This window comes from Chlamydotis macqueenii, chromosome 3 (assembly GCF_036417535.1).
Source record: "Chlamydotis macqueenii isolate bChlMac1 chromosome 3, bChlMac1.mat, whole genome shotgun sequence".
NCBI lineage: Eukaryota > Metazoa > Chordata > Aves > Otidiformes > Otididae > Chlamydotis > Chlamydotis macqueenii.
The window spans coordinates 75,942,493-75,955,623 of record NC_141558.1 but is presented as its reverse complement, the minus strand read 5'-3'; the positions used below and the strand labels follow the sequence as shown (position 1 = coordinate 75,955,623).

Sequence of the window (13,131 nt, the reverse complement as noted above, 5' to 3'; positions counted from 1 at the left end):
AAACACAATGACAAGACACTATCAAGATCGGCTAAAAAGCAAGAAAAGCACACATTTGCACTTCTGTGATGGTTCCAGAAGGGTCCCCAGGAAAGAGGGGCTGACCCTGAGCGAACAAGGGGGCTGCAGCCTGCCAGGGGGAACAGGCTGAGAGGCCACTTACTGCCCGTTTGCATCCCTGCTGTGTAACCCCCCTGGATCTTGACAACTTACCAGTGCTCTTCATTAACACCAATCTATATTATTGCTCCAGTGGCTACTTACTTCCATTCAGAAAAGCTGAATCAAGTAACACAGATTCCGCCCCCGCCTTTCCCCGAACACATAAAAGGAGTCTCCTACAGTAGGAAATGAATGATAGTGTTGGTTGTTGATGGAGAAAGCAAGTAAGTACTTCTAGATGATATTAATGTGATCTTAAAATAGTGGGAAAGTTTTCTTTTATGACATTGACAGAGAGGCAATGATTTTGAGTAATGCAGGTTGATGTGAAGATGCTTTAAGATTAAATAAGTGCTATATAAAGGCCTGTCAGCCTGCATTCTAATGTGCTATGAGACATTTTGCATATTTAAGAGTATGCAAAATGTCTTGTACCACACTGGAATTCATTCTGACAAGGCTTTATATAGCATTTATTTACACTCATATTGTACTTTTAAGGGAAAAGGGATAATGCTGGCTCCTCGTTGAATGGAAGTAACAAAAGTAATGCTAATTGCTCTGTTGCCCTCTACGAAAAAGAAAATAAAACCAAAAAAACCCCAGAACACAAAAAATAAAATAAAAGCAATCAAAAGTGGAAGCTTGTTTAATATTGCTCTACCATCATCCTGAAAGGCATAATAATTTGAGTTACACATCTGAACTGATTGGAGTTACAGAATCATATCTCCTTTTTGCATTTAACAATATATACAATATAAAATAAATACATTTACACAAATGGACATTGGTTGGAGCACACGGTATGATACACATCACAAAAATATACAGTTGATTGCTATACAGATGTGAAGCCCATCTACAGCTATAGACATGTTTGTTTTTATTTGTTGTTTTGTTTCGTTTTTTAACTACTGGCTATTATGCAACTCCTGGATTATTATAAGCAGTTTAATTTTTTTTTGTCCTTTTGCGATCTTTGCACAATAAGACTGCCATAAAATGTTTTCCTAGGCAGGTAAACAGAGACGCTTAAATAATTAAAATACAATCACCAACACCCATTTTCTCTTCTATAAGAAAAATAGCAGTTTTAATTTTTTATATCTTTTTATGTTATCATTTAAATGCAAAATAGTGGAATAAATACAACAATCTGATCTGATTGAAACAAATGTGTAACTTCTGGGAGTTACACAATCATATTGCTTTAAATAAGAAAAAAATTTAAAAAAATGAAGCAAAAATAGAAATTAAATCGTTATGGCTAAAACATACACCCTTTGAAATTTTCCCAACACTTCACATTAAGTAAGTGGTCTTGAAAGAACTCTTCTCCAGCAAGGTTTAAGATGAACAACATTATAAAGCCTGTGCAGTTCTTACAGCTATGTTTCAGGTAATGCTTTTACAGTCTTGAGATACTTGTTCTTTTGCAGCTCCAAAAAATTATGGAAAAATGAAAACTAAAATTTGCACCGTGTGCCTTTAACACATCTCCACTTTTTGTGTGTTTTTGTATACTTCTAGTCGATTGGCTTTTGACCCTGAAGCCCAAGTTCTTTAATGTGATACAGCAAAAACAATATTTATATTATATATTTATATATATATAGTGTACTTGAACAGTAGCAACTTAAACCCTGCACAAACTTTCTGGAAAATAAACTTTTTTTTTTGCACTCTTACATATATAAATAATCTTATAGAATCAGCACCTTTTTCCCAGGAGTTGTTTTTTTTTTTTCTTTTGACATTTTTCAAAAGGGATGTGCCAATTTCTGAACTCCTATCACAGCTATAAATTTCAAGTTATTGACCATCTGAATGAATTGCTAATGATGATTTACCTAGAATCACACTACAGTCACTTCTCTACTGAGAAAACACAATCTACAATATAGTCCCATATAGCTAATGATAGATACACAGTTTTTTTTTTTTTTTTTCCTAGCATGAGGCCGATGGAGCATCAGCCCATTGTTATTTTGTTTAAAGCACACAACGTAGCAATAGTTTTGGAAACTTGGCTGCACCAAAAAAGTTTTGCAACAACACAGAGCGAGTTAATAACAACATCTGAGAGATGATTGAATAAAAGCTATATTTACAGCGTTTAAAAAGTAGACTTATCTATAATCTTGAAATATTCAAAGTTTTATTTCTAAGCTATACATTGGTATTCTATAATAAACTGTTACAGAAATTATCCCTTGTTTTGAAAATATTATGATTTCAATGTGTATCTGTTCATAACGAGTATTTGTTTGGAGTTTCAATCTCTTAATTATTACTAGGAAGAACCTTATTACCAGTAAGGAATAGAATATACTACTGTAATCTCCTGAGGAATTGTACATCCAATATTGTCTCTAATTCTACCCTGTGTCTATAAGCACACACCACAAGAATCCAAACACCACAAGAAGAACAAGACGACAGTCTTTGAATGCAACATAAAAATTCAGAAAAGCACAGCAAACATGAAACATTGAAAAGCTGAACTACATTTCTTTTGTTTGTTAGGATTACAATTTTAATTACATCTGTGTACATAGAATAAGGATGTTCACATAGTACAGGGAGCAGCTACTAACACTGGTACATTGGTATAGCATTTGATGGAGGTTATTGTTTATTGGTTATTTAGCAACTGTAGTTTTCTGGGGGCATCTAATCGGTTTATACATTAGATTACACCTCGTAACAGTCTTGAAACTGACTGACTTTCATGCTGTGACAATACTGGTTGAAAAGCACCTATACTGGTTTAGCTACTTGTTAAAGATTGCCATTTACAAAATAAAATCTAAATCAATAAATAAGGTATAGACGTGTTAATTCTTCAATTTGGTCAGAAGTCTACTACTCTGATTTCTTAATTTTGCAAACGTCGGCATTTGCCTTATTGCCTCTAAGCTACTATTGGTTCATCGGGTTTTTCTGCGTGTGAGGTTACAATTTTGCAAACAGGCAGTATCTCATTCATTTGCAACTGAAGCAGTTAGAAATCACGTAGCAACTATACTCTTGTACAGTCGCTGTCTCCTAACACCGTTACAGATTGGTATTTGACATGGAGTATTTATGTTAGACTACTCGGATATACTGTAGGTGTAATCTAATCCTTTGAGTCAGTGAACATTTAGTTATAAACTGGAGCTCATGTTAAGAAACTGGATGTTTTGGACCAGACTGGCACACAACATAAATTGCATCCGTGATAATATGCACCTTCCCTTCAACTATTGCTTTAGTAAGATAAATTCCCACATTAATAAATGGCTGAAAACTGGTAAAGCTGGTACAAAAAAATCTCCGTTAGTAAGAAGAAACAAAACATTTAAAAAAATCTTCCTTCAGGATTCATTTGTCCTTCATTATTGTTCATCATTGTTCAAGCCAGCACAAAAATGCAGTATTTCTTTCTCTTTAGTATTGCATGAATGAATAAAGCTTAAACTATTCCCTGAAAAAGTTACATTGTAGCTAACCTAAGAAATATCTGGAAGACTTGAAAAAACAATTAAGGAATCAAATGGCTGTAACTGATCTAGATGGAAAATGCAATGATAAGAAGCAGCCGATGCATCGTCGCTTAGTCGTCTAATTAGAGACTGCTCCTATGAAATCTAATACTGCATTCAGTCAGTTCATCGTGTTGTACTGTACTGCTAGGTACGGTGGTTCTCTCTTTGATTCCTTTGTCATTGGGGACATTATGGTTCATAATAAGTTCACTGGCATCCATATTATGGATTTCCATCCTTTGGCAGGCCTGGCTTCCATCTCTCTTCAATTAGAGACCTCTTTTTAAAAGTTCAGCAGCAAAGAAAAAAAAAAAGAAAAGGAAAAAGGAAAGGAAAGAACAGAAAGGGAAAGAGAGAAAAGGAAAAGGAAAAGAAAAACTGCATCAGAAAGACACAGAAGAAAAAGTTGAAAGCTGCTTCACAGTCTTGCTGCTAAATATCAGTGCAGTCATTTTTTCCTTAATTAAACACTAAGTTTCTTTGCCATTATTATCCTGTTTATTTTTCCCTTTTTTTTTTTTTTTTTTTTTTTTTTTTTAAAACGTGCATGATGGGGAAGCCCATGATGCTTTAGTCAGACCTTGGCCTCCAGCATTTCCAAAAAAAGTTTGTGCATGGGGACTTTGCCTTCCAGTTTGATGTTGTAGAAATGCTGCACAGCCTTGGTGGAGGTTTGCCTCAGAAGTGGGAGAGTCATCAACATCTTGCCTGCGCGGCGTGGGTCTTCCATGTGCTGCCCAGCCTCATAATCCTGCAGAGCCTCATGTAAGACGTCCTGAAGTTTCTGCACTGCCTCAACATCCTCTATGTGCATTGAGTCTGCAAAACAAAGGAGCAACAGGAGGTTTCAGTTTGGTGTGCCAAAAGTCAGATAACGCTATGGCTGCACAACACTTTCACTGGTTCTGTCCATCCTCTTTCCCAAAGAAGGAAGCTGGGTACCCACTAATTTTTATATTGATCTTCAGGAAAGTATCTGAAACCACTGTGGAATTACAAATGTATAATTAACACATGCACAAGTAATCCTTCTCCTCATCCTCTCAAACTAGCAAAATGGTCACCCTCACTGCTCCATAAACCATCTCTTACAGTTACTGCTTTGAAGAAACGATAGTGCCAAAGGGCTGTATGAATTGGGGCCTGCATCTTATCAGGGAAGCATGAACGATCGCCCTACTATGGAAAAGCTCAGTAAAATTCTGTGTCAGGCTCCAAGGCTGTGGAGTAGGAAGCCATGGTCGTCACCCACTGCTCAGGGATGCCAATCGCGGGATTAGGACCACTGCACTGACACAAGGGAAAAGCGGGTTTGATGTGATTTCCTGATAGATGTAGCATATTTTTTCTCCCTCAGGCACATTTAGACAGACAGGCAACACTTAATATGTTCCTGAACAGCTTTTGCTCTGTGAAGCTAACGTCTCCTACAAGGTGTAATCCTTCTCTCTCACCCACTCAGAGGGTGGTTTATCTTGTTATTGCTGGGGTTTTGCATTTTTTCTATATCACTCAAAGCAAGCACCTTGCCCGGTACCTTTCCAGGTGAGATGTTTTGGCGGTGTAAGTATTGAGTGACAAGCCTAGACACAACGCACACGAGGAACTAAACTAAACTGCTACATGACCCAGAAAGATTAAAGCAATGGAAGTGTGAAATAAAAAGAAAAGATCTAACTGAAATAACTGTAAAACCCTCAACAGCATAGATACAGAAAGGGAAGATGTTCCTGGGAACATGCAGTTACTGGACCATGCTGAGATTACTTCAGACAAGCAGCCCTAATCCTCTCACTTTTATGTAGTCATAAATGCAAAAAAAACCCCCTGATATGGTCCAAAAGGAGATGACTGCACGTAAGGAAGAACAGTCTTCAGTGAAAGAGCCCACCAAACAGTCCCTGTCAGCTACTAAAATCTGGATGGTCCACAGACTTACAGAGGCAATAAATCACCATATGAAAATATAACTGCTGCGAGGGGGTACACATCCTACATTGTGCAAGTTTAGCTCAGGGTGAAACTGGGATATGGCAATACTAAAGTATATGCTTGAAAACTCTAGTTAGTACAACGCTGCTTTGCATCTTAATTTTTGGTTTTGGAATAAAGCTCCTGTTCCCACACAGAATAATGACTGAGAAGTTGGACAGTGAAGAACCCACTTCTATCATCATTTCCAAGTGCCGTATTAAGCAATCTGATGCCTTGGATCAGTATTTTGACAGAGCCTCATGTTTTACTCTGTTGATGATAACAACATCAAATGTTGCACGTGCTTCAAATATCTGAATTACATTCAGAGAATTAAGATGCATTTAAGATTCATTCCCTAAAAGCTGACGTGCAACTATTTCCTCAGATAATTAGGCCAGACAGTAAATACCTCTCTCTTTTCAAACACAAACCAAAACACAAACCAGTAAGTAACAGGTTAACAAAAATGTTCCAGCTTCTATTGTCAAAACAAATGTGCAAATTGAAAAGAAAAAAAAAAGTTACAGCTTCTGCTCTAAAACAGACACTTAATTATATACAAGTTTGGATCATTTAGCACGTTTTATTGATTCTGATGACAGTTTATCTGTTAATTACACATAATGGAGTCCTATGGGAATTTTACATGTTTAATAATTCTGAGTCTTAGTGAATACATGCTCTAAGAAGCACGCAGTTAAGGTATAAGCTGCAGGGATGCGATACTGCACATCAAGGTGCACTGTGCTGAAAGCAAAGAAACACAAAAATATGTCTTTTAGGGAAAAAGCAGGCTACAACATTTTTTAAAAGATGACAGGGAAATGTTACCTCTAGCAAAACTTAGTTCTAATTAATGTGAGACCATTCTGCAAATCCATCCATTTCTGATAGTTTTCTAATATGGTATTTCTATTAAATAATCCTGTGTCAGTAAGAGAAAATCTCTGAATTCTGTGTTCTATAAACAGATGTTATCAGTACAGACATGCTAACACAGAAACGAGACTGAGGTCTTGAGTACAGTGTCCAACCACTGGGCTTAATTTGGAATGCAAATTCCAAACAAATTGTCATCTTTACCCCCTGACTCTTTAGCAAGTCTTGGATATTCACTGTTGTGCTACAGAACACAGGATGTGCTACTCCAAATAATTTTTCCATAAATCATGCACAGTTTGTGCAGAAGTTACACATCTTTTTCTCCTCTACCCAGACCCACAGTGTCAGGGTCAGACTTGCTGGGGAACCAAACAGGAGCATTTTATCAGCAACAAATGCTTGGTGAATCGAAGACTGACTGTTCTTGTGAATTTGGTTTTTCAGACCATTCTGAATACAGAGACAGGTCTTTTTGGAGAACCTGACTTATAAATGTTTAGTTTTTAAGCCTGCACAAAACTGATCAAATTCTTCCCAGAATCAGTATTTGTAACTGCAGCCGTGTTTGAGTCTGAAAATACATGGATGGAGTCCAGACTAATATATTTTTGCACAGAGATGAAACTTCCCTGAGACCTTTAGCTCTGCCGTTTGGATAGGAATTTGGCCTGCAGCATCAGCGATATATATATATGATATATATATATGCTCTACCTACTTCTTACGCAGAAACTGAGTGAGAGGGGAAAAGAGGAAGAGAGCACCCCCAGAAAATGCAAGAACGGAAGGTGAATCAAAACTTGCCCTCTGATACAGCTATTGCACTCCATGCTCTCAAACTCTTCCACTGTGTGGACACAATCTTTAAACAAGGGATCTTATTCTCTCCTTGCAGGGGTGACTGTATAGCATCCCTCTGGTAAACAGAACAATTGCTTCCACGGAAAAGTAATAGTAGTAAAGCATTTAATGCGTTTGTTGCTGTCTTTTAAATCAATTTAGTAGCTGAGAAGAATGTGACCAGCCAGCTCTCCACTGGCCTCATGCAAGCACTCTGCTGCCAAACAGCGGTTCATGGAGCAGCTTACGGAACTGTTGTGCCTTGGGAAACAGATTTTGTCACAGGAAATGAGGTAAGAAAAAACAGCAGAGAGAGGGGCACTTCCAAGCAGTGATTAAGACTTCAAACTGTTCTTTTAAAATGGCAATTTAGCTTGAAAGATTTAAAAATCTTTTAATCAAATTACTATGATAATTTAACTTCACATTCATAGAAAAGATTCAAACTCATTTCAGCTTTACCCATTCTAGGGTCCGCTAATGTTTAAATGCAAACTCACTAAATCTGTGCTATTTAATTAGACCAAGATTCAGCTCACAGATTGCTCAGGAAAACATTAAACTCTGCAAAGATTCTTCTTCAAGTTTTAGCCTTGCAGCCTGGAACTTCCACTTTATTCCCAATATTACACGAATGTAGATCTTAATCCCTCAGGCGTAAGCCTTTGAAAATAAGGTAAATGGTTGAAAACGATGAACTAGCCAAGGGGAAAGGAGGAGGAAAAATAAAAGAAAAGAGAAATCTTTTCAGTAACTACAGACTGGCAGATGTAGAAGTGAATTCAGAGCAGGTTAACTTATTGCTGATAAACCAAATCCTCACTAGTAAAAGAGAGCAATGTCAACAAGAACCACTATAATTTAAGGCAATGCAGAGTCTGTGTGACAATCCAGAAATAAAGAAATAATTCCACAGACAATATGAAATTGAATTATAAGTTAGGTACAAAGATTCTGAATGTTCTTCCTATACCAAGAAAAACTGTTTTCTTTTGATTTGGGGTTGGTTTTTTTAAGTGGCTTTGTAGACAGTCTGGATAATTTACAATTACATCCTACATAAACAATGACATTAAACAGGTGTTGTGGTTTTGTTTAGTGAGGGGGGGCCTAAGGTGGTAGCTTCTGTAGGAAACTGCTAGAAGTTGCTCCCTTTTGTTCAGTGGACTCGGCTGGGCCTAGGGTGGACCCACTGCTGGCCAAGGCCGAGCCAATTGGTAGCAGAATGTTCCATGATAACGCCTCTGCGATAACGTATTTAAGAAGGGGAAAACAGGAAAAAAAGAGAGATGTGAAGAAGCTGAGCTGGGGCAGAAGCACAGAGGGGGAGGCGCAGGCCTCATGGGCCTTGCAGGCCTCACCCTCTGGCCTCTTGCCAGGCGGCCGACTGGGCCCAACTCAGCCTGGCCTGGCTGCAAGAAGTGGAGAGGAGATGAGCTGGATGATGTGAAGAGATTCTGAGAGGCATCTGCCAGCCTGTTGTGAAGAACTTTTCTTGTGAGAGGAACAGCTGCAGACGCCAAGGTCAGTGAAGAAGGAGGGGGAGGAGTAATGCGGCTCCTGGCCAAGATTCCCCTGCAGCCTGTGGTGATGACCATGGTGGAGCAGGTTGTCCCCCTGCAGCCCATGGAGGTCCACCTGCAGCCCATGAAGGACCTCACACCAGGGGAGATGGATACCTGAAGATGGCTGTGGCCCATGGAGGGCCCGCTGGGACAGCTGTTCTGGACAAGACTGCACCCCGTGGAAGAGATGACCCACGCCAGAGCAGTTTCATGAAGGACCGTGGCCCGTGGGAGGGACCCCACGATGGAGCAGAGGAGGAATGCAAGGAGTTCTTCTCCCGACTATGAAGCAGTGGCGTAAAACAATGCGCGATGAACTGCCCGCGACCCCCGTTCCCTCTTCCCCGCTGTGCTGCTTGGAGGGGGAAGGTAGTAGAGATAACGTTAAGCTTGGGAAGAGGGAGGGGTGGGGGCAAGTTATCTTGTTCTCTGTCTCATTATCCTGCTAGTTTTAGTAATAAATGACTAGTTTTCCCCAAGTCGAGTCTGTTTTGCCTGTAATGGTAACTTTAAGGATTTTCTCCCTGTTCTTATTTCGAACCTCGAGCTGTTTTTCTGATATTATCTCTCCCTATTCTGTCGGAGTGTGGGGGGAGTGAGAGAGAGACTGCGTAGTCTGGTCCCTATCGGGGCTGAACTACGACAACAGGCTAATTTGAAAGTGTTGTTATTTGAAAGCAAGCAGGATTTGCTTGTAAATGCCCTGCAAAAAAAAAAAAAAAGGAGCCCAGGCTGGTGAAACTGAAGAGCTCAAGAAACAAACACAAGACTTGTTGATACAACACACTGCTGAGATCATAGGATTTCAGTCTAGGAGGGGGAACAGTTGTTAGTGATCAGTGCTGTGAGGGGAGAGGGTGAGATCAACAAACCCGGACACTGACTTATTGAGCTCAGCTTGGAGAATCTCATTCTATCCTTGCAAATGCTTTCTTTCACCATCACAGGATGGGAAAATAGAATTGTACCTCTTCAGATCAGCCAATTGATCGTATCATTGTGCAGAAATGGGAGAAAGCTAGAGTTCTCGTCCATGACAAACACCACAAGGTCCAGACAGAAACTCAGATTACAATCTACCTCATTTAAAATTCAAGCTTCATCCCAAATGCAGCAAACAAACATCCAGCCACACAGGAATCATTTAGAACACACCACAAAGGCTGACAACTTGCTAAAGCTTGGAAAGCACCCGAACTGAGGGCAAAGAGACCTCTCAAAATACTACTCTGAGGGAAGTTAAAGGCTAGTATGTATGTATTTTGTATATAACATCACGAAGAAGCGATAGAAACCCAGGGGTCTCACATGAAGTATTTCTTCATGTCAGAAAATTCAGGCAGCATAAAGGAAGAAATTATGATAGTGAATCAAGCAGCAGGGAGTATGCAGCAGTGAACACACACATTAAGATGCTGATAAAGCACATTAGGGAGGCAAATATCAACAAGTACTTGAACAAACAATGGCTGTAATGCTTGTGATTCCATATAGCTGAGCAGTTCACAAACACAAACCGGATAAATCAGGGCAGAAAGTTGTTGGATCCTGGAAGAACTGGATGGGATGAAAAGCAGGAAAAATGGTTTTGCTTTATGTACAGACAACAAAATCCTAATCTGAATTATGTCTCAAATAAGAAGAATTTATTATCTTGATGGTATTATCAATCCAAAAACTCCACAAAAACAACCACAGTGTTTATTTACAGCTAAACTGTTCTCAGAATTATAGAACCCCTTCCTCTCCTGACTGAAATGTATGCCAGATTTACACAGGGAAACTCACATTTTTGCAGAGTGCTTACCCACACTGTGTTTCTGAATAATTTTAATGAGAAACACAACACAGTGACATTTTGAAAAGCATATTGCTTAAGATAGAAGGAACCCATGGAAATGATCAATAGCAAATCAACTAAATTCTTGGTTCCCTCACCCAGCAAGAATTCCCATCCTTTTCCAGTCTAGAACTGAAATTGCCCCAGATACTTACTTTGGTCCTCCCTGTCTAGGGTCAACAAGTATACTTAATTGTGACCACCTACTTGCCTGTCTCTCCTGAACAGAACTATTTGCTGGCCTCTGCATGGTTAGGCTAAGAGACAAGCACATAGACAAACAGAGTATTTTCCCTTGCAAAAGAGTACAGCAAAAATGATCTGACATCTGGATTATTCTATTGGAAAGAGAAACTTAAATCAAAATATATGTTGGAAATGAAAAAAAAAAAAATTAAGAATTCCTTGTCCATAGGAATCATAGGTAGTGGAAAGCAAAAAAAAAGTTTTAAAAAAGGCTTGTATTATTGACTTTAGTGAACAAGGTCTTGGTCTAGATGGCACTGGTTTGGCCTGCTTTTAAGGAGAGACGTGGAAACTGAAGCCTCAAAACTTTTTTAAAACACAGCAGGAAATGAAGATGTAGTAAGAAAAGAAATTACTTCGCAGAACAGGCCTATTCATTTCAGAGGCTAACTGGATTAGCAGGGAACTAAACCACAAGCGTAAGGTAAATTAAAACATAGTAAACTATCTCTTTTTTTTAATTCCTGAAATGGCTTACTTTCCACTAGGATAGCTAGTGAGGGCAATAAATAAAGGAGTATTTCCACAATGCAGAACAAATTGTATACTATGAACTGGTTTGAATACCTACTCAATAAGGCTGCTAAATCTGGAAAAGGAGAATGTGAATGATTGAGCTGAGGGGTAAGATACCAACTATAGGAAAATGTTAAATCAATGCTTAAAAATCCTTTTTATCCACTACAAGATATAAGTAATTGCCATAATTACCACTGAGAGCCACTAGTTTAGTGCTGTGGAAAAGCAGGATGAGTAACAGTGAGGACTAGCAATTGCACTGGTGACACATTGGTTCATACCATTGCTTTCCTACCCAGAAAATCTGCCTGTCAGCACTGAGTTTGCCCCTGGCAGATGCAGCACAGTGCTCCCCTTACAGTCCTGCCCCAGCAGTAGGGAACCCGGGGCTCCGTCCTCCCGCCTGCCACTGGGCTGGCCTTGCTTTTGCCCTTCGTGAGTCTGAGGCTGCTAACACGTAAATAATATCTATCTACATAATAACTAGGTGAGTAATGTCTCGAAGTTATTCAGTTACTACACCAACTACCAGAAAAAGAAAGAGATTAAACCATTAATTAACTCTGCTACCAATAAGCAAATGGTAGCAGACTATTTATTTTCTCTAAGAATTGTGGTTGCCATCTATTTGATTACATGAAAATGGAATATGAGGAAGAAACTGTTCAAGCAACAGGAAAACTCTGACTACAGTGGCAACTTCCTTTTCTAAAAATTTGTTTCTATGCTGTACCACTCTCTATACAAAATTCCATGAAAGAGTTAACAGACCTTGCTATTTATAGTTGGCAGAAGAGACATTGGTAACACACCAGTAACACACAGATGTGTACATTTTTATATATGCCTATTCTCAATAGATACGTTTTAATCATGAATTCTAACACTAACAAGATGACTAAATGAAAAAATTGGCATTATTAGAAACTAAATATAGTATGTTGTGACATAATGTCAGCCACAGTCTATACTAGGAGTGAAGATGATGTCCTGTGTAATAAGTGATTTACAGGGTTCTATCAATTAATTTTTATTATGATAATGTTATTTAATGGTGATAGCCTAGTGGTCTGAGTACACAGTTTTGATGGCTGGAAAGCTAAGTAAGTTGTAAGAATGCACTAATTTTTTTACTAGGACAGACAATCATGTAACTTTATTGGCATCAGTGTTGATCTGCACTTCATTATGCTAAAATGCAGAAGATACTTCTTGGTTCTCACTCCTCCAGTACGGAAAGGGTGCTGGTGGATTTTTAGGAGAGTTAATAAGAAAGACCAGAAATTGTGATGGTGAGTGGAGGTCCTTCTCTCCTTCTGGTGGTACAGTCTAGACAGCTAGTATTAGCGTTTAAGATTAAATTTTCAACAGTGCGTAGGGTTATACTTTTAAGTGCCTAGCATCCACATTTGGGTCAGATTTTTCAAGATGCCAGCAGCCTATTAAGCAGATACACACAGATCAGATTTTCAAATGTGCTAATGTATTTTGACACTCCAGTTCCTTATGTTAGGTCTTAGCTGGGAACTGAGCTTCTCTTAAAAACCTCGTCTCAGTTGTGACTCCC

At 38.8% G+C, this 13,131-nt stretch overlaps 1 protein-coding gene across 4 annotated transcripts in view; it reads right to left on the bottom strand.

The window, feature by feature from the left end:
- Nucleotides 1–795: 795 nt before the first annotated feature.
- The window catches only part of ESRRG (estrogen related receptor gamma), a 390,646-nt gene continuing 378,310 nt past the window's right edge, over nucleotides 796–13,131 (bottom strand). For all 4 annotated transcript variants that reach the window (XM_086743706.1, XM_086743707.1, XM_086743708.1 and 1 more), the window contains one exon: nucleotides 796–4,514. In XM_086743706.1, the coding sequence (XP_086599832.1) occupies nucleotides 4,270–4,514 (245 nt within the window). In that variant the 3' untranslated portion in view covers nucleotides 796–4,269. The remainder of the gene's footprint in view (nucleotides 4,515–13,131) is intronic.